Source organism: Pelodiscus sinensis, chromosome 13 (assembly GCF_052426305.1).
Source record: "Pelodiscus sinensis isolate ZL-2025 chromosome 13, ASM5242630v1, whole genome shotgun sequence".
NCBI classification, from domain to species: domain Eukaryota; kingdom Metazoa; phylum Chordata; order Testudines; family Trionychidae; genus Pelodiscus; species Pelodiscus sinensis.
This window is the reverse complement of record NC_143064.1, coordinates 12,650,931-12,672,682: the sequence shown is the minus strand read 5'-3', so window position 1 is coordinate 12,672,682 and position 21,752 is coordinate 12,650,931. Positions and strand designations below refer to the sequence as shown.

Genomic DNA, 21,752 nt, shown 5'->3' with positions numbered 1-21,752 from the left:
CACTGAAGAACTGGGTCACATTTTCAATGATGCCAAAGCTGAGCCTCCATTTGCTCACCCACTATTGTATGTATATATAAATATCTACATTCAATAAATGTGCACACTAAAATTTCCTGCAGAGGAGTTAGAACTCTTTCACACAGAAATAACTAAAAATTAATTTTGGAAAGTTTTGGCCCAAAATGTGCAGTGCCATATAATGCTGCAAGAAGCCAGATTGGGGTGCATTTTTTTTAATTAAAAAAAATAAAAGTTGAGAATTCTTCCCCCAAATAATGCCATTTCTATTATTTGTGCATCCTTTGGCATAAGGATTTGAAAGGATTTTTTTTCATTTTTTTTAAACTAATGGAGTCAGTGTTACCCAAATATCATTAAGATGCCACAAGAAATGGTCTAGAATATACACTACTGGAATCAGGAATTAAGCAGCCATGGCAACATTTCACTGACAAGCATCATCTGATCTTTGAAATGAAAGATTCACCCTGTGATTCTAATCTGGGACATTGCACATTCTGTGTTTGGATAACAACGGACTTTGTGGCTTTTTTAAAATCAGAGTAGATTCTTTCATTATGCTGGTGGTTACGCTCTGTACCTCATGACTGTTAATACCAGAAAACATTATTTATCCAATAGACAAGATAATGCTTTCCCAATTTTTAAAGCTTCCTCTGGAGTACATAAATGCCAGTTCTCACAGTTACTAAGTTTCCCTTACTTTCAAAAAATGCTTGAAACTGTATGAAGAGGTTTTATCATATCCATCGCCATGTTCCTCTCTCTTCTTACAAAACACCAGGGCTTTCTCATACAGGAAAAGATGCCTCTGCATTGGTTTGAATCTGGCAAGATCTTTCATTTTTGTAGGGCCTTTCCGGTGGCCTGTCCAAACACTGAATGACCCCTGCATCAATACTTTTCCAAGTTCACTTAAGTCCCCCTGGTAATAACACAGCAAACAAATAATCACTAGTAAAAAATGGAAAACATGCCCTGCAACAGGGGGGTGTCTGTCCTCTTTCAGGGCAGTGGGGCCTACAGCCAGCCAGCCCAGTTCCAAGACAGGTTACACTAAGACAGGGGTGGGCAATAACTTTTGATGGGGGGCCACTCCAAGATCTTGGGAAGTGCTCGAGGGCCGCACTCTTCCATGGTATTAATGGAGGAGGTGTAGGGTCTGGGAAGGAGATTGGGTTCAGAAGGGAGCTTGGGGTAAGGGAGTGGGGTGCAGGAGGGAGAATGGAGTCTGGGAGGGATTTGGAGTGAAGGAAGCAGTTGTGACCTAGGGCAGGGGTCTAGAGTGCAGGGGGTTGGTAGGTGACCTAGGATTGGAGGCAACTGTGATCTGGGGCAAGTGATTGGGGTCCCAGATCTGGGATGCAATAGGGGGCAGAGGGTGTGGGTATGTGGAGTGAGGGGGCAGAGGGCTGGGGAAAGGAAGGGCTGGGGTGCCGGAGGCAGGCTCTGGCCAGGAGACTTACCAGCCAGCAGCCAAACCAGCCTGCCTGCAGAGCTAAAGACTTGCAGAACTTACAACATTTCCCAGCCAGCCAGCCTGCTTGCCTGGCCATGTGCTTGAGTGAATAACTGAGCTGAGGGGAGGGGGCGTGATTCTTCTTGGCTGCCTGTTATTCAAACAGGCAGCTCCCATTGGTCAGTTTCTGGCTAGAAACTGGCCCAGGGGATTGTGCTGGGGGTAGGGCTGCTCCTGAAACTTTCCCCTCTCCCCTCCAGGATTACAGTTTTGAAACAGAAATGGGGCCCAGTAGCCGTGTTTCTGAGTGGTGTGTGGGGCCTGGCAGAGCAGGGGTGTCTGCTCCGGGCATGGCAGGCTGGATCTGGCCCATGAGTCATATTTTGCTCAGGCCTATTCTAAGGTAAGTCTTCCTGGAAGGGCCAGCAGAGGAAGCTAGAAACATGGGCCACCTGCCAGACTGAGAAAGGAGTGCTGCAGTTACCTTGTTCCAAGAAGAGGTCCACAGAGGGAAGCTGTGGAAACCTATCAGGAATGATGTACAGCTCAGAAAAGAGATGCCCTGTTCCAAGTTCAAGGTGTGGGGGCAATTTGAACCCAAATTGAGCCTAAGACCGACCCAAGGGGGAAGACTTTCTGGAGTGGAACCAGCAGAATTCCCCTGCTCAGAGGGAAGAAGCAGCTATGAGAAACCACAGCCTAGAACCCTCAGAAAGGACACAGGTTTGAGCCTGGAAGGGTCTAGAGGAACTGGGTTTCAGGAGGCTTTAATATATTAGACTCAGAGAGAAACTTCATGAAAAAGCCCGGACAAGGGGTGAGTTATTGGGTGAACCAGGAGGGGGAAACGGACATTGTGTCTGCAGTGTCACCAGGCGGCAATGCTCTGGGAATGCACCGGCAAAATGCCCTTTGCACACAAACGAAAATGCAAGCGTTTCGCCAACTAATGCAATGAGAGGAAAAGTCGCCCTTGGGAGGGTTTCCCCATCCTGTTCATTTACTAACGGTCTTATCTATTATACATTTAACATCATATATACTCATTTTAGATGATTTATTCCATCAGTTTGGACTGTATCCTTCCTACGTCTTTCATTACTAGGCTGGCTGGGATGTGTGTATGGGGTGGGGGAGCGAGAGGAGAGGAAGAAATTGCTCTGACGCCTGGTGATTTTAAATGGCCTGGGGCTCCTGGCCACAGATACTGAAGCAGTGGCCATGCCCAGAAACCTGGGCCCTTTAAATCACCACTGAAGCACCATGCCATGCATTCTGGGTAGTTCTGAGGGCTGGGGGAGGCAGTACGGCATGTTCTGGGTGGTGCTGAAGGCTGGCTGCCTCTAATCCCGTCCCTTCCCCCCTCAGCTGTCCCATGGGCCCAGCATGGCTGTTGCCTCCTCTGTTCATCACCCAGATGTACTTACATCATATCCTGTTATTGAAATCTGATGCATAGAGTCATTAACTGATTTTAATAAATCCAACATGGCAACCAGAGCTTCTTGCAACTCCTTAACTCCATCACAGCTTGTACTGTACTTGATTAACTCCTGTAATTAGAAATCAAAGACTGTGTGTTTTCATGTGAATGTATCAAATTTCTGCCATTCCCTAAGAAACTGCGATAGTTCAGAACCCAGTGTCTCTTTCATCCTAGATCATGGGGTAAAATGGCACATTTTAAAACACATTCACAGTTGTATGACAAGTATGGCACATAAGCATCACATTTACACATAGCTTTCCCCCCCCCCCCTCCCCTCCGTTTCATTAAAGACAGTCAGTGCTGATTCGGGGAGGTCAGATTCAACTAACCTCCCAGAATTCTTTGAAGATATTGCTGCTGTGAGAGAAAAAGCACATGCAACTGAGACAGTCAGTTTCACACATCAGAGAATAATATTCTAAGAAAAGAAAGTCATAGAAGAAGAGCTAAAATGAGGTACCAAACAGAAGACTATTGTAACAGTGGGAGACACCAGGTATCTATAGATTGAAACGCTTAACAATGGACCGAGGTTGTAAGTGAACAGGTAAGGGGTCAGTGTTTAGAAATTGTAGTATTCATAAGATACATGTACAAAGTCACATTGCATAGCTGACTACCTTCTCTCTCTCTCTCTTTTATAACTTTGTATGTACATCCCCCTGCGTGATAGGAAGGACATTCCAGTGGTTAGTGTAGTAAAAACTACGTGTGCTTCTTTCCCTCATTGCTTAAGCTCGAAACAGCACATATAATTTAGCTGATTGTGCATGCCTCAGAAGCTGCTAAACTTTCTGCTAGCTCTTTCCATATAAGTGAACTAATTAAACTTGCAGCAACCAATCACGTTGCGACACGCTGGCCAGAAGGAATGTGGAATCTACAAAAGTTTCAGCTCAGGCGCTGCCCGGGGTCGACTCTGCTTTGAGCACAGAGCTCATCTGTCGACCTTGTTTGCAAACAATAAAATGGAGTTGGACCCAGCCTGAAAGTGTGACTCTCTTCTTGAGGCAAATTGGACTAACCTCCAGAGGACGAAACTAGCAATTTATGCAACATTAGGGTGTTAGTTTGGCACCTGGGAGATATGGGCTCATTTGCCTGCTCTTCCATACACTTCCTCTGTCACCATGGATCTACATGAGGGCTTAGTGTCACCCAGTCATTTAGGCCAGGTCTACACTAGACCCGGCGGCTCAACTTAAGGTAAGCAACTCCAGCTACGTACAACACGTACCTAGAGTTGGCTTACTTTAAGCCGTGTTTAAGCCACAGTGGGAGGCCGACAGGAGCTTCCTTTACTCCTCACAAGAGCAGGAGTACTGGACGCCAATAGGGTGCCCGCTGAGTTTGATTTAGCGAGTCTTAACTAGACTCGCTAAATCAAACTCCGAAATAATGATTGAGGCAGTGTCAGTCTTCTGCGAGCAAAGACAAGTTGTTAAGTGTCTTTGTTCCTCAGCTCCCCATCTGTAAAATAGGGACTACAGCCTTTCTCTATGCCATAGGAGTGTTGCAAGAACAAATACATAAAAGAATGTGAGATACTTGTACAGTGACGTGTGCCAGAGAAGTACTTAAGAAAAAGTAGACACACCAATATAGTAAATTGCATTTATCATGCTCCTTTGTCCATCTTATCCATCCATGGTTCCATTTCCTGCAGGATTCTTTCATTCCATACCAATGATCAGATTCAATCCACCTTTTCCCTCCTAAAACTAACTTGCCTCAAATACTTGTTTCCTCCTCGAATATGGAATTTCCCTTCCCCCACAGAATTCCAAGCAAAAGCTGCGCAGTATGCAGACAGGTTTAAAACAAAGGTTAAGGGGAAGGTGAGAGGGAGATAAGGGGTCTGTGGCTTTGTTTACACTGTGTAAAAAATGTCTGAGGTAAATTACGGGTGTTCAGTTTTTATTCCTTATTTCGGATTTTAGAAAGCTAGGTCTTACCTAGCTTGGAAAGGCAGAGAACTAGAAGATACCAAGGAACTGAACCCTAATTCACTGAAAGGAGAAGACAATTTTAACATTATTTAGAAAAGAACACTTTGACAAAAAGCTCGCTTTATTAAAATTTTAGCATGTGTGTCTGTTTAGCTCTAGGCAGAAAAAGATCCCACTCTATACTGCTAGGTTATCCAACAAAAATAAGCAAGGTAAGACTTGATATTCTTGATATTTCTAAGGCTAAAAAAACTAAGCAATTCCTCTCCTTTTATAAAAATGGTCAGACCTTCTTCATACATCAAAACTTAGTACCGCATGAAGGCTTAACGACTGCTGCAATTTTAAGGATCCAGTGAGTCACCAGCCACACAAGTGAAAAGAAAAGAGAAGTACGCAGGTCTTCAGTTTTGCTCCCAAGTAAGTTGCTAAGGGCGCACTAACAAGATTTCAGTAGCACAGCTTCAACTTCTCTAGTCTGGCACCTCTGGGACCTGACCGGTGCCGAACCAGAGACTTTGCTGAACCATAGGAGGTCAATATTGTCTAGCAGCATTACCGACACTTCCACTGCTTATTGGACTCTTACAGAACATTAGAGGTAAATTAAGAGATAATAATAGCACAGAACACTGAAAGCAAACTTTACAGGACCGTGGGAAACTTGGCCACACCCTTGAAACAAGGACAACTGGCTAACTAAAATCATGCCAGACCACAGACGTTGAGAGACCAGAGAGTGCCGAACTAGAGAGGTTCAACCTGTACCGTGTTGCTCTCAGTACACTCCAGGCATAAAAGAGACTTTAAAACTCTCCAACGGCCACCAGCAACGTCCCATATTTAAAGCCTAACCAAATCTGTTGATGGCTATTGAATATCTACTCGTCTAGACCTCTCCTCAGATCCTTATGCTTTAAAACTCATGCAAATACCTTCAGAAGCAATTGGTACTTTGTCAAACGTTGTACTGGTTTGAGCAAATAGGAATCCAGCCCAAGTCTGTGTTCTAATTTTCTTTGGCATTCCTGTAATAAAGAAATAGCATAAAGTAAACAAGCTGGTAATTGTAAGTAGTCATTCAGACAGCGTGATTTATATTGTTAGATGGCAATTATAGCTTTTATTTACAAAGTGACTCGTTACATACAAAGTTACCTCAAAATAATTTCATACAGTTTTGGTGCATACAATTCAAAGACGTTGATGAATTAGAGAGGGTTCAGATAAAAGCCAGGGGAATGATTAAAGGATAAAAAAAATACTTTACAGTGATTCACCCAGGGAGATCAATCTATTTTGCTTAACAAGGAGAATATTAAGGAGTGACTTGGTCATAGTCCTTAACTACTTCCATCGGGAACAAATATTTGGTATTGGACTCTTCAATCAAGTAGTGAAGGATGTTAACAAGATCCAATGGTCGAAAGTTGAAACCAGACAAATTTGGACTGGAAATAAGGCACAAATTTTTAATAGTGAGGGTCTGTGTTCCTTCTAATTTTTTCCATCCACGTGCAGAATACATTTTGTTATGAGCACTGAGGCGTGTGAATGTGCACCACCATAGAAACATATACTGCTGGCTGTGGGCACTGCTCAAATCAACTGGGCAGCATCTGAATCTCTTCTGGGTGGCCACCCAAGTGCTCAGCTTACCAGGAACACTGGTGAGGGCACTCAACCATTGGGACAAGTTACCAAGGATTATGTCAGATTCTCCATCATTGGCAAGTTTCCAATCAAAACTGGATTTTTTTTTTTTAAAGATATGCCCTAGTTCAAACAGGAATTATTTGAGGAGCAGCTCTCTGTTCTGTGTTACACAGAAGGTCAGACCATATGATCACAATAGCCCCTTCTGGCCTTGAAAATCTATGAATAGGCTGCCAAATAATTTACTAACGAGATCTGTTCGACATGTCTCATATTCACATGGCTGCGATTGATATTAATGGGGGATTTGCCACACCTGTAGGATGAACAATGCAAAGGACACGAATGCTGCATTTTGCATTAACAATACCCAGGCTAAAGCATACTTTGCACATGAATAAGTAATATACCTGAAAAAAAGTGCTCTCTGAACACTGCCTCCACAGAGATTCTGACCGGGGCTTGTTCTGACAATATTTCTCATACATCTGAAAATCTTCTCGCTGTAAGAAGAGTAAGTCATTCAATTTTTAAATGCATGCACTCTAATACTTCCTACTTACAACAGCTGTAAGGCAGAATAAGGTCAGCACTAAAGATGTGAACGAGTAACAAGTTACCCAGTAAGCATCACTCATTAAGGGTGATACTGGACAAGGGTTAACTGTTAACAGTTAACTGTCAGCAGCCTCGCAATGGGGAGAGGGACATGAATGCGGCAGCAGCAGGAGAGGGGAAAGGCTGCTGGTTCCCAGCCTGAAAGCCCTCGCACTGCCACTTCCACCTCTCCCCACCATCATCTGTGCGAGGCTACCGACTCTCAGCCCATGTGGGCCGGGAACCAGCAGTCCATGGGACTGGAGCAGCTTGTGCCCGTGGCGTGGGGGCTGCTCCAGCCTGGCCATGGTGGGCGGGGGAGGAAGGGGAAGAGGCTGCTCCAGCCCAGCAGGTTGGAACAGCCCCACCTCCGCCCGCTCCCATTTAATCGATTAACCAGTTAAACAACGTTTCATCGGTTAACTAAACAAACAGGATTTTGCATCCTTAGAAAGCACCAAATGCCCTTCTTCGCTCCTATTTCCCTTGCAAAAGGGGAGTAAATACATTTAAAAAGCAAGTTGATAGGGAGGAAAAAAATCACTCTCTAAAATAGGAGATTCTTTCACAGTAGATAGGAGTACTGCCATGTCTTCTGCTTTTCCCCATATGTTGCCGGATGCGTGAGCACAACATATTTTTAGCTCTGATGCTCCGCTTGCTCCGCAGACGTGAAGAGCTCTGTGCAGCTCAAATCTTATACCTTGCACCAACACGTGTTGTAAAAGCTATTACCTGACCTACCTTGTCTCTTTTTCGTGAACCCAATGCTCAGGGGCAGCTATTTCCTATAGGAAGCCTCCAGCTGAGGAATGCTAAGTATCAGGGGGAAAATGTGACTTAGACAGACTGTAAGAACGTGACAGCTGAGTCACTAACCCTTTCCAGGAAACAAAGCCCCACTCGCTCTGGTGCTCCAAGGCAGCTTTCCAGGTTGTGCAGGAAAATTCTGAAAGAGGTTTAGGGAGAGACACAACATAGAATCATAGAATCATAGAATACTAGGACTGGAAGGGACCTCAAGAGGTCATCGAGTCCAGCCCCCCGCCCTCAAGGCAGGACCAAGCTCCGTCTACACCATCCCTGACACATGTCTATCTAACCTGTTCTTAAATATCTCCAGAGAGGGAGATTCCACCACCTCCCTTGGCAATTTATTCCAATATTTGACCACCCTGACAGTTAGGAATTTTTTCCTAATGTCCAATCTAAACCTCCCCTGCTGCACTTTAAGCCCATTACTCCTTGTCCTGTCCTCAGAAACCAAGAGGAACAAATTTTCTCCTTCCTCCTTGTGACACCCTTTTAGATATTTGAAAACCGTTATCATGTCCCCCCTTAATCTTCTTTTTTCCAAACTAAACAAGCCCAGTTTATGACTGAGTGAAACTGCACCGGAGCAGTCCGTTCTTTACAGGGAACTGATAAAGAAAGGGAAAATACAGCTAGTTACCTACTTGTTATGGAAGTCGTATATCTCGGGCATATTGCCAAAGAGAACATCCTTTCTGTTTCTCAGGGCAGGCGGCATGAGGATGACCATAGCTGGATTATCCATTTCAGCCCTGTAACCCTGTAGAACACAGCAGCTATTCATTATTAGGCCATTCGAAGCCTGGGTTATTGCCATATTAGAGACTAGATGGAAAGCTATACAGTTACTTATTACAAAATGCTACTTTCCTTTAAGGTCTATTTTAGTCTCCCACCCTCCCCCCTTGGTTTCCCCTATTTTTTTCTTTGAATTTTCCTGCAGTGGCAGTGTTCACGTGGAGCAGTGCTTTTATCGAACAGCAAGAAGTAGGCAATGCAAGACAGTCCTACACCTAGGGCGGGAGTGTGATGCTTCCTCTCGGCATCAATTGTTGTATGTGCCAGGACTAAGTCTAGGAATGGAATTCAGAGCCCTTGCATGGAAGAAAACTGGTCTACTGTTAGGTATCCAGGTTGACCTCTCTTCTTCATAGGCACATGCATGGCTTTGGTCGGTGTCTACACACTATGTGTATTGGTAGAATCCTGCAAACCACGGATGCGGTTACAATTTTTATATCCATGCAGGGCTCTATGTATTGGGCAGTAATAGCTGATTTCTGAAACATTTAGATGTTGAACAGGATAAGAAAAGCACACACACACACACCCATTAAAAATATTATTTTCTGCAGAAACATGCTGTATTTTTATAAGACAAACTACTGCCATTTGCTTCTCTCTACAGTATAACTGAGGAAGCGGTCCTTGAGGAATATTCGTCTTGGTTACACATCTGCTGTTATGACTGCAAGACACACTGCTGACAACTTGTTTATAAGCAGAAAGCCATTAAAGATAATCTCCCAAGGTCTGTTGTGGTGGGAAATGTGTAATAAAGCAAAAGACTCTTAGATATCAAATATCACGATCAATGGGCTTCTTTGCTATTTAAAAATACAGTCTCAGACACCAGATCCTTTTCTCCTTGATTCCTGTTGCCTAAGGGTTTTTCCCCCCCCACTGCTTCAGCATCTGCCCCTTGAAATCAACTGCATTTTCCAAAAGGGAATCCTCGCTAAATTATCTGGCAACAGCATAAGGGATATTATTGTACTGTAAATAGTTATATTAGATTAGTAAATTAAAGTATAGCACTCTTTGTTAAGGTCATATTAGAACACCACTGAAAAACTATCTACCAATTGCAAAATCCCTGGAAAGAGACAATAACTTCAAGGAGAAGTAACACAAAAGAATAAACTTATGAGGAAATATGAACAGGGAATGTCCCTGGTTATTTTTTCTTTCCTCTAAGTCTCATCTCTATCTATCTCTATACATTCATCTCTATATATCTATCTGTATATCACAAGTAGCCAGTTTCGGGGACAGCTTGTGTCTACATCCACAGTCAGATGTGGCTTTCACAGAAGTCAGTGTGTACTTATGCACAACTGAAGATAAAATATGGCTCTTTCATCCAGTAAAAAGACAGCACTTTTCCATATTGACAGCTCCCTGAAGTTTAAAAGCAGTAAGGCCGTGCTGGCATCCAGGGAGCAGCCCTGTATATTTTAGTAACTTTAAATTCTTGCCTTTTCCCCGGGACTCTTCCTGTTCTGCTATTAGCCTGATGGACCACATTTCCAGTTTGGAATAATGAATTCAAAAATGCATAACTTCATACCCGTCCACTGTGAAAGGAGTATCTTTTACACGATTGCTTTTTTACCAATGCTGGTACCCCATACATAGATATGAAATTACTACAGGCAGTCCCCAACTTACGCGGATCCGACTTACGTTGGATCCGCACTTACAAACGGGGGCTTTCTCGCCCCGGAGCTCGCAGGCAGTGGCCCCGCCACCTCGACCTCCGGGGCGAGAAAAGCTGCTCCCGGTGCCCCTGGTCTGCTGGGGACCGTCTCCAGCAGACCAGGGGCAACGGGAGCAAAGCCGCAGCAGCGGCGGATTCCCGCGCTTCTCAGGCTTTGCTCTGGCAAAGCCTCAGAGGCGTGGGACTGCGCCGCAGCTGCGGCTTTGCTCCCGGTGTCTCTGGTCTGCTGGAGACGGTCCCCAGCAGACCAGGGGCACCGGGAGCAAAGCCGCAGCCACGGCAGGTTCCCGCGCTTCTGAGGCTTTGCTCTGGAGACCATCTCCAGCAGACCAGGGACACCGGGAGCAAAGCCGCAGCGGCGGCGGGGTCCCGCACCTCTGAGGCTTTACCAGAGCAAAGCCTCAGAGGCGCGGCACCCAGCTGCCACTGCAGCTTTTCTCCCCGAGTCCCTGGTCTGCTGGGGGTGGGGGTGCAGCTAGTGTGCCCGCCCCCCCAGCAGACCAGGCTTTTATTGTGGACCCTGGGGCAGAGCAGCTGGGGCGCTGCCGGTTGGTCCCGCAGCGCCGCTCTGGGCACTACTGGACCAACCCGGCAGCACCCCAGCTGCTCTGCCCCAGGCATCCTGATTCAGCCGCTGCTGGTCAGTTTCAGCAGCGGCTGAATCAGGACGCCTGGGGCAGAGCAGCTGGGGTGCTGCTGGGTTGGTCCAGTAGCGCCAAGGAGCGGCGCTACTGGAGCAACCCAGAAGCACCCCAGCTGCTCTGCCCCAGGCGTCCCCAAGTCAGCCGCTGCTGAAACTGACCAGGGGCTGACTACAGGAAGCCCGAGGCAGAGTTGCTCTGCCCCGGGCTTCCTGGAATCAGCCGCTGATCAGTTTCAGCAGCAGCTGACTTGGGGACGCTTGGGGTTCTTAAGTTGAATCTGTATGTAAGTCAGAACTGGCGGTCAGTTTCAGCAGCGGCTGAATCTGGACGCCAGTTCCGACTTACATACAGATTCAACTTAAGAACAAACCTACAGTCCCTATCTTGTACGTAACCCGGGGACTGCCTGTACTGACTTTAAGATGCAACTGGAACATAAATCTGGAGTCAACTTAATGGAAATCAATCATTTCCACTTTAATCACCACGACTGCACTTTGCTATATAAAATGTGCCTCAGGAAGAAATGGGGGTTTTCAAAAAAAGCATAGGGGTGGAGAGAAAGAGGATTTCAAACTATCAAGTGCGTACATTTTTTATTATGTACATACACATATATATTTGTGTATACAACCAAACTGTAGCTTATTCTGTGTATTTCCTTTCCCACCATGGATAAAATTATTTACCGAGACACATGTCTGTGAACAAAGGTTTCACCCAAATTATAGGTTAAAAGTTTGTCCTGACATATTGTATGTGCACGTCGTTTGAATCAAAATGAGAGAAAAATTCAAGATCACCTGGGAAAGGATGCAAAAATGACATTTTTGTTTAATTTGTCAAAATGGGAGCTGCCTTTGGGAAAACACATCAGTGAGCTGCAATGAGGAATTCTTAAGTCACTCACCATCAAAACAGTAAACAGCTCCTCTACATACACTCTCTCTGTTTCTATTAGCTCATTTATGACGTGGCTGAAATGAAAAATAAGCATAATCAGAAATGAAGTTTGCAAGATTGAGCCATTGCATTTCAATTTGATGGTAAATATGCCTGCAACATACACACGAACAATTGGGACAGAGTAACTATAGAGGCAATAGGACAGAGGGATGCATAACAGATTAAAATCAGCTCAGATCAGAAGATCATATGCACTTTAAGTGAGGAAAGAGCTTTGTTTTGGCCTTTTGCTTTTCATGTGCATTTAATTGATACTTGGTGAATTCTGAATGACCATTTAACCACTTGCATTCCTGTATTTTATTGTAAATACCAATGTGGTTATGTAACAAGCCATTAATTTTAATGTGTCCATTATCTATCAATAAAATGCACACCAAAACAGATTTGTACTTACAAATGCCTTCATCTCATCGCTAGCAGTTGGAAACTGCTGCCTTAGGGTAACAGATGTATTAGGGCATAAGCTTTTATGGGGAAAACCCACTTCATCAGATGAATTGGAGTGGAGTTTACTGAGGTACGAGCATATATAGATATATAGATATATATAGATATAGACAACAAAAGAAAGAGGGTACTTTTGTAAATAAGGATAATCAAGTCAGGGTTGAAGTGTCTCATTCACACCAGACGATGTGGAAATGTGCATATCAAGAGAGGGAAAATTGCCTCTATGTTAAACAGTTAAGATTTTTATTCAGTCTTAAATTGATTATATTGAATTTGCAAATGAATTCCAGTTCAGCTGTCTCCCTTTGTAATCTGGTTTTGAAATTGTTTTGTAGAAGGATGACTATTTTTAAATCCTTTGCTGAATGTCCAGGGAGGTGAAGGTGTTTCTCCTCAGGTTTATGTTGTGTTACCATTTCTGAGGTCTGATTTGTGTCCATTAATCCTTTGGCGTAGAGACAGTCCAGGTTGGCAGTTTGAAAACATTTGCTTCTCTTTCATACAGTGAACGGACAGCACATTCTGATGTTAACAGCTTCTTGAAATTTTTTTTAAAGCATTAAGGCTACGCTCACATCCAAGTAGCAGCTGTGTAGGTTTTAGTAACTTTAAACTCTTGCCTTTTCCCTAGGACTCTTCATGTTGTGCTATTAGCCTCGGGAGTCAGTCCGCTTGATGCACATTTTTGACGTAGCAAATACCAACTGACTTACCCAAAGCATTAAAAAAAATGGGAAGTCAAATGTGTCAGTGGGACACAACAGAAACTTTAACAGACCAGTGCACCACCAAAATCAATGGTGAACACTGGTGGATGCGCCTGTATGCCTGAGATACAGAATAAAGAATTATTAAAAACATGGGCATACCATGGCCCAACTGCCATCATTAACATGCACCAGATCATCCAGAGAGAGAAATTTAACAATGCCCTCAGCATTCCTGTGCCATCTCCGCTCAGCTGCTCGAGTAACAGACATGTTATATTAGGGGAAGTTCATTGTTGATACCGCTGCAGACTTGAGACTGCTCGTTTGTTTCATTGTAGGCCATACCCCTCCAACAAAGCCATACCCCTCCAACTGCACAGTTTTCACTTTGATGGTGGATCTAACAGAGAGATCAAAATGTGAAGAATACTATGCTTCTATTTCACAACACTGGTTCAAGTGTTTTACTCAGATCTGAAAATCTGCCCTTGTGTTCTGTTCACACACCTTCCCTTTGCTCTTCTTGTCATGCTGCAGTCTTTTACAAGGACCCCTCTTAATCACAGTTTCCCCATCTTTCTTTAAGCTACCCTTGAACTTGATTGAGGGGTTTTGATTCTTTACAGAACAGCCAAGAGAATTGTTGCACTGAAAATTCCTATTCCCGTTGATATAAAGTGCATTTTGAGGAGAAGGGCCAACTGAATAATTACTACAGTCATCTTTGTTTTGTGATGCTTCCAACACGGGTTCTGATTCTGCACTAAGCAGATCTCTAGAGCACAAGGTATTTTCACATGGGGTTCCACTAGGCTGATATAGGAAACAGAACATACCCTTTTAGTATATCTAAGTTGTCTTCACTTTCTGAAATAAAAGACTGCAGGGAATTCCTTTTTTCTTGATAGTCATGCATCACTTCAATCTAGAATAGAAAGAGCATGTATTAGAGAGAGAGACAGATCATGCTTACATTTCAATCAGCTCAGTTCCTGAAATAAACATGGGAACTTCCTGGGGAAGGTTGCCTAGATAAGTATCATAGAATCACAGAACTGGAAGGGACTTCGAAAGATCAAGTCTGGTCCCCTACCCTCATAGCAGGACCATGCACCGTCTAGATAAGACATGTTGCACCACAGAACGACCTTGCAGTCTACTAGAGCTAAAACTAAAAATGACATGACGTGTAAGAATCTGTCAAACTTTTTCCCAGAAACTCCTTGGCTAGGTTACACTCTAAACATTGGTTACATGCCAGTGTTGCGACAGGTGGCTGAGCCCCAACTTCTGATGGGCAGGCAATGATGGGGAGTGGGGTGAGAGTAATAAGACCACCTCTTCCCCACTCCAGCCAGCTGAGGGTGGGGGATAGTGATAGATGCTCTGGCACTCAACTGCTCTGCCCCCATATCTGACACTTGGGGCTTGACTCACTCTGCCCACCAGGCACTCCCGCCAGGAACAGGGATCAAGGGCTTGCTCTGCTCTGCCCTGCCCAGTGCTCCAACTGGGGAATGGAGTCTGGGTGCAGGGGCTTGGCCTGCTTCATCCAGCCAGGGAAAGTCCCAACCCCACTTCCTGTCAGGAGTGCAAGGCATAGGGTTGCCACCCCTCCAGGGCTGGCCGGGAGTCTCCAGGAATTAGAGATTATGGCATGTGATGGAATCTCCAAGAATATAGGTTGAACATCTCTAGTCTGGAACCCTTGGGACCTGACTGGTGCTGAACCAGAGAATTTGCTGACCATGGGAGGTCAGTATTGTCTAGAAGCATTACCAACACTCCCACTGCTTACTGGGCTCTTAGAAGACATTTCGGGGTAAATTAGAGCTAATCAACAGCACAAAACTCTGAGGCTGTGTCTACACTGGCAAGATTTTGTGCAAAAGCAGGCGCTTTTGCGCAAAATCTTGCCACCTGTCTACACTGGCCACGAGTATTTGCGCAAGAACACTGATGTTCTACTGTATGAAATCAGTGCTTCTTGTGCAAATACTCTGATGCTCCCACTCGGGGATAAGTCCTCTTGCACAAGTGTCCCTGTGCAAGAGGCCTGTGTAGACAGGTAACATCAATTTCTTGTGCAAGAAAGCCCGATGGCTAAAATGGCCATTGGAGTTTTCTTGCGCAAGAGCTTTCTTGAGCAAGAGAGCGTCTACACTGGCACGGATGCTTTTGTGCAAAAGCAAATCTTTTGTGCAAAGGCACATGCCACTATAGATGCTCTCTTGCGCAAATACTTTTAACGGAAAAAATTTTCTGTTAAAAGTATTTGTGCAAAATCATGCCAGTGTAGACGCAGCCTGAAAGCCAGGACTAATGGCTGTAAACAAACCTTATGGGACTGCATTCAAGTTGACCACACCCATGATAAGTGGACATCTGGCTAACTAAAATCATGCCACACCACGGATATTTCCGGACCAGAGGACTCTGGACTAGAGAGTTTCAACCTGTACATCCTTCCAAGGCAAGTGGAACAGGGCCAGCCCCCCAACCCTGTTTCTGGATGGAACACCAAGTGGGGGAGAACAATCTTCCATGCCCGGGTAGGAGCAGAGCCAGGGCTGGGAGCAGTAGGCCTGGATGCTAAGTGGATGGGCCATGGCCCATCCATGGCTATGGCCCTGTTTCATGCTCTTTATGAATGGGGTTGTCTTTTTTCTTCTGTGTCTATACAGTGCTTAGCACATCAGTTTCCTGATCCATGACTGGGCTTCCTAGGTTCTCTAATTGCATAAATAATAAAACTCAATTGCTTGGCTATAAATAAATATTTAAGGGCTTTATGAGAGAATTTCAGAGACCCCATGAAGGTCTGATCAACCAAAGCACTTAAGCACATGTTTAACTTTAAAGGGATCTGGGCACAAGCTTAAGTGCTTTGCTGAACTGGGACCTGAGTTGTGACTATTCTTGCATTTCCTATTTCATGAGTTATTTATGTAAATCATCAGCATATTGTAATATAATTGCACAAAATGATTAGGTAACATATTTGCGCAAAGCCCATTGGTTATGATACAAGTTATAATGCATATGACAAGTAGAATTAATTGCTGACTACATATTAAAATAACCAGAGTTGTTGACTTGAGTCCTATAACTTGAACTCGAATCTGACTTAAGTCGCCTAAGTGACTCGACTTGAGACTCAACTCGGGTTCATTGTTTGTGACTTGAGACTCAACTTGAAACTTGCTAATTTTGTTAAATTGACTTGGTGAAAAAATTGTCTGAAAAAGCCGATATTGAAGGCTTGTACAAAAGTGACTTGACATTTTTTAAATTAAGACTTGAGTCTTGACTTGTGACTTGACTCGAAAGTGACTTTAGGGACTCGAGACTTGATTTAAGACTTGAACTGTAGTGACTTGAGACTCGACTTGGACTTGACAATGACGACTTGAAGACAACACTGAAAATAACAGTTATACGGTAGCTGGAATTACAATAAGTACCAAATAAGGTAAGAATTTCAACAATATGATACAGGTTGAACCTCTCTAGTCCGGCACTCTTTGATGCCTAAACAACAGTGCTCCAGCATGATTTTAGTTAGCCGCATGTCCATTTATCATGGGTGTGGCCAAGTTGCTTGCAGTCTCAAAAAGTTTGTTTACAGCCACGAGGCCTGGCTCTCACAGTGTTCTGTGCTGTTATTTAGCTCTAATTTACCCCTCAATGTCTTCTTAAAAACCCAGTAAGCAATGGAAGTGTTGGTAATTCTGCTAGACAATATTGACCTCCCGTGGTTCAGCAAATTCTCTGGTTTGGCTCTGGTTAGGTCCCAAGAGTGCCAAATAAGAGAGGTTCAACCTATACATATAAGTAATAAATAGCCAACGTGTTTATTTTGAAATAATTTCTGCTATTAAAAAATAAAACAAAAAATCTCCGTTAGTTTCTTTCCCTCTCTCTCGTACAATATTAGTTTTCTGATAAGGCCACAAGAAGCAGGTTTTAAACCTAAAAATGTTAAATTAATTAAAAACCCAAATCCTTTCCAGAGGTAATTTATGGCTTCTTCTTGGACAAAATTAATTTCAGATTTTTTTAAAAAAAGATCCAATTTAAATTTGTTTTAAAAGTCAGAAATACTGTCTCCACTATTAATATTGGGGAGGAGTTATAGTTCTGTTTCTAGTCTTTAAAGCATAAAAGTTTCCTGAATGAAAGATTATTTCCTTAACTGGTTTCACTGGCATATCAACCCTAAAACAGGAAATCAATACAAAAGGTGATTTTTAGCCACAGTGCAGGAAAATGCTTCAGCACAGGCTTAACTTTTAAGTACATGAGTAGTACTAGTGAAGTTGATCAGGGTGTGAATAAAAAGAATGCAAGACATCTTACTAAAACAAAACAAACCCCTCCTCCTCCACCTCAAATCTAGGCTCTACCTATCCCTGGAAAAATATAAAAATATAATTTCACACCTTGCCAGACAAAACCCATTCAAGGTACACAAACAATTTTTACCTTACGCGCATTTTGAGATTTTCTTGATGTTTTCTTCCCAGGGAGAGAGATATCAAATGAAAACTTCAGACTGGAATTAAAATCCATGCCTTAGATAGAAAAATGCACAATTACACAATCTAGAACTGTAACCAAGCAAGCATTGCAGGAAGAGATTTTAAAAATTAGATCAGCATAAACATAAATGGTTCCGAGTGTGTATAATCAGTTAATTAATGCTAGAAGCAAACTGAAGGCATTCCTAATTGGGGGAGAAAAAAATCTCTTAGACATGCCAAACAATTTTGTTATGAAAAAGGGAATAAAAGCAACAGATCACTAGTACATTAAAGGAAAGCTCATACAAAGAAACATCTCTCCAAGTTGGGGATATTGTAACGGAAATGAACAAAATCAGTGAAACCTTTTCAAATTATAAGGAACTCTATGTCTCTAATAACCTGTCCGAAGAAATACCACCTACTGTGATCATTACAAAAGCCCTATCTATAACAATAGAGTCTGAGGCTCATCTGCTGTAAGTTGGTCGCATTAGTTGCAGTGAAGCTATGTTGATCCACACCAGCTGTTGCACTGACCCATGTTAAGGTTATAGCCTAGAGTGAGACAGTTTTGTCTGAAGAGGTAAGTTTGAAGATGAATAACACGAAGGATGCCAGAGAATTGTCCTGCTGAGTCTCAGAAATTCTTTAAAAAGATATTCCTGGCTCCACTGGTTGACACTGCTGGTACTTCTATCAAACAGAACCTCTTCTTTTGATAATGGATAGCTCCAGACTCTATTATGCTGGTCATCCTCAAATGTGGGGAAAACCTTTCATGATGTGATGCCCACAGACTTATAATGTTTTTAAACCACAAGGATAAATGGCTGGCTAAGGTGTTACTATTTGTTCTTGATTATTAAAAAAGAAACCCTTATACCAAAGTCTTTACATTTATTCCACAGGCTTTGTGAGAGAGACACCAGACATGGCTTTTATGAAGAAGACAGCCCGTAGATAATGTAGGGAGAGATACTAATCTCCAGTAGGACTGATTCAAATAAAAGTTTTAGGGCAAAATCCTGGCCCCACTCAGAACAAGGTAAAACACCCATCACTTCAATGGAGCCAGGATTTCACTCTCGGTGCTTTAGCATCATTATTTGATAGGGCTGAATGGAGATGTCTGGAAATGGCAATGGGAAAAAATCAGACTGGAACCAAATTTGGAAGGACTGAGGATTTGCGTGCAATCACAAGAACGTTCAGAGGATAACAGATATATACAGGAACTCGGCACATTTCCTTTCCTTTCTGTTACCTCACAACTGACATACCTGCAACTAAAGTCAGGAACAGCAGAGTAACTGTAAGTGACTTAAGACCAGCTCTTCCCACCCACCCTGAAAACAAGCCATAAGAGGAGCAGAAGGTGTCATTTGAAACAGCATTACTGGTGGAAGGGACTTGGAAGCAGTGGATTTTTGAGGCTGCGTTGCCTCTAGATCCCGAGCGTAGAAAGTAACCACGTCCCCTTCTGCGAGGAAAGATGAGTGAGGCTTATGGAGAAACCCAGCCTCTACTGCTGTCCCATTTGCCCCATGCAATAAGACTGCGGAAGAAGTTGCATTGCCATGGGCTGCGTCCCCCCAAGCCTGCGGAGTTGCCGCCAGGCAAAGGCAATGAAGCTCTGAGCTGCATGACCTACTCCCCACATTCTGAGCAGAAATCCAAAGTAAACGCAGGGTGTCACAGAAAGCAACATCTCTGCCCCACCCATGGCACCGGCCACCCTGTCCTCGGGTCCTCACAGAGCAGAACGCAAGGCTACTTGCCAAAGGGGAGAAAGAAAACTATGTCACTTTCCCAAGATTGTTTTTCCACTACCATCAAGCTAAAACACAGGGGGCTTTGGTCTCAAAAGGAACAGAGTCGTTTTCCATCTCCTCTCTCGCCAGTAAAATAGGCAGCAGAGTGTTGTAGCTGAAAGAGATACAGAATCCATTCCTGGTTCTGCCGCAGACTCTCTGGCATTGGGGAAGACACTGGACCTCTCTGGATATGTCTACACTGCATTTTGGAGCAAGCAGACGCCAGCCTCCCAGCCTTGATTGCCAGACTTGGAGCATTCTAAAAATAGGTGTCTAAACAGCGCTGCGAGGCTGCAGATCAGGCCTAAGGCAGGAGATGGGTTTCACACCCTGAGCTCCAACCTCAGCCCCAACTTGAAAGCACCATTGCCACAGCTATATTAGAGCATTAGTGTGAGCCCTGCTAGCTGAGCCTATTGAACCAGGCTGGGAGCATGAGCTCACTCTCTCAAAAACACTTTGCAGACATACTCTCTGCACCTCCCTTTCTTAAAAATAAAACAAGGAAGACAGTAGTTACCTTTTCCCACATCTAGTGGGTCAGTTTGGCCAGAAGGGGTTAAAGCATGCTGGAGGGAGGCTGCGCAGAGCCCCAGCCAATCAGAGGGAGGCTTACAGGGAGCCAATGAGAGGGTGGCTTGCTGGAGCAGCCCTGTTTATAAGGAGCACCTCAACAGAACAGAGGGCAGTTGGGTCCTGACCAGGAAGGGGTACAGGAGAGGTTCCCTGAGAGAAAGCACCCTGGACAGTGTTGGGCAGGCTGCCAGGCTGTAGGCCTTGATATAGAGACTATGGGAATGCAAGGGTCATAGGGGAAGTAGCCCAGGGAACAGAAGGCAGTAGACGGGGAGAGAAGGAAGGCAGGACAAGGCTGCTGCCAGAAGGTCCCTGAGCCCAGACCCAGAGTAATGGGTGGGCCTGGGTCCCCCCTTCCTCCTTTTCACATGTAGCCACCACTGGAGCACGGCCCATACAGGCTGCAGCTTGCCCCCAAGGTGAGGGACTAGACATTGGCTGCAGTTGGTCAGAGTGGCAGGTGCAAGATGGAGGACTACTAATACCCCCAGAAGGGGGCATGAGATCAGAGTGGTGGGCACTGCTGGAGGGCACTGTCCTGAAGAAGACACCGTGGTCCTGGGAGCGACACAGGTCCAGAACCAGAGGGTGGAGGAAGTGCAGAGCGACAATAGGCGAGACACCAGCCAGAAGGGAACACCCTGCTGGAGGACTGAGTTAATTCCCAGAGTGACCAGAAGGAGGTGCTGCGGCAGAGAGTCCAACTCTACCATCCATGGGCTATTTAGACTGGTAGCTATTTGGGACAAAGCCTCTCTCTTATTATAGATGCATACACTGAGCAGCACAACGGGGCGTCAATTTCAGTTGGGCTGAACAAGTACTACATGAATAGAAATCATTAGCAATGGCCAATCCGTGGAATGCAGATTTTGAAGTCTCTCAAGAGTAAGAGGAAATGTTGAAGTTTGAAGGGAAGCAAGTATTTGATCATAGTGTGATTTATCATAAGAGGGTCTGTACACAATTTTGAGACAAGTTAAAGTAAAAATTCTCAAAACTTGCAGTATTCAGAATAGCTAAAAATCAAAGAATAAGTCAGCATAGGCAAAAAATAAAGCAATATTAAAGAAAGATTTTTTCAATGGGGGGAAAACATATTGCTGCAGAGGAGAGCACAAAAAGGAGCCAGATCTAGGTTATTTAAACTTTTGAATAGTATTTATACAAAAGAACCACCTTTTGTGAAGCAATGAGCAAAAGATGTAGGGAGAAAAATTGATGCAGAGGAATGGAAACAGAGATGAAGAGCAGGCTTCAGGTCTTCAAAATGAGCTGTTACAAAATAAAATTACCACCAATTACTATTTCAGTGATGCCTCACATTCCAGTTAGATTGAAAAAGAGTACTACTGAAAAGGGTGACTGCTGGAGAGAGGGCGGGGAATAACATATTTGAAATATCAAAAAAGAAAAGTTAACAACAGTGCCATTAACTGTGATTTACAAAAGGGTGGGTCTCATTGTTCATCCTTCCACCCGAGTAAAAAAATCAGTGATGACATTTTAAAACACAAATGATACTGATTACACACACACACACGTTCTGTTGCAAGTCACTGTAAGAAAAAAGATT

General features: G+C 44.0%; 1 protein-coding gene across 4 annotated transcripts in view; it reads right to left on the bottom strand.

The window, feature by feature from the left end:
- The window catches only part of MCF2 (MCF.2 cell line derived transforming sequence), a 128,748-nt gene that overhangs the window by 26,588 nt on the left and 80,408 nt on the right, over window positions 1-21,752 (bottom strand). For 3 of the 4 annotated variants that reach the window (XM_075941057.2, XM_075941058.2, XM_075941059.2), the window contains 9 exons: window positions 17,746-17,834; window positions 14,097-14,185; window positions 12,042-12,108; window positions 8,632-8,747; window positions 8,054-8,123; window positions 6,988-7,080; window positions 5,857-5,949; window positions 2,911-3,036; window positions 728-949 (listed from right to left, as the gene is read on the bottom strand). In XM_075941057.2, the coding sequence (XP_075797172.2) occupies window positions 728-949; window positions 2,911-3,036; window positions 5,857-5,949; window positions 6,988-7,080; window positions 8,054-8,123; window positions 8,632-8,747; window positions 12,042-12,108; window positions 14,097-14,185; window positions 17,746-17,834 (965 nt within the window). Of the gene's footprint in view, window positions 1-727; window positions 950-2,910; window positions 3,037-5,856; window positions 5,950-6,987; window positions 7,081-8,053; window positions 8,124-8,631; window positions 8,748-12,041; window positions 12,109-14,096; window positions 14,186-17,745; window positions 17,835-21,355; window positions 21,452-21,752 lie in introns of all 4 variants that reach the window. The other variant, XM_089781819.1, reaches the window with a different exon arrangement.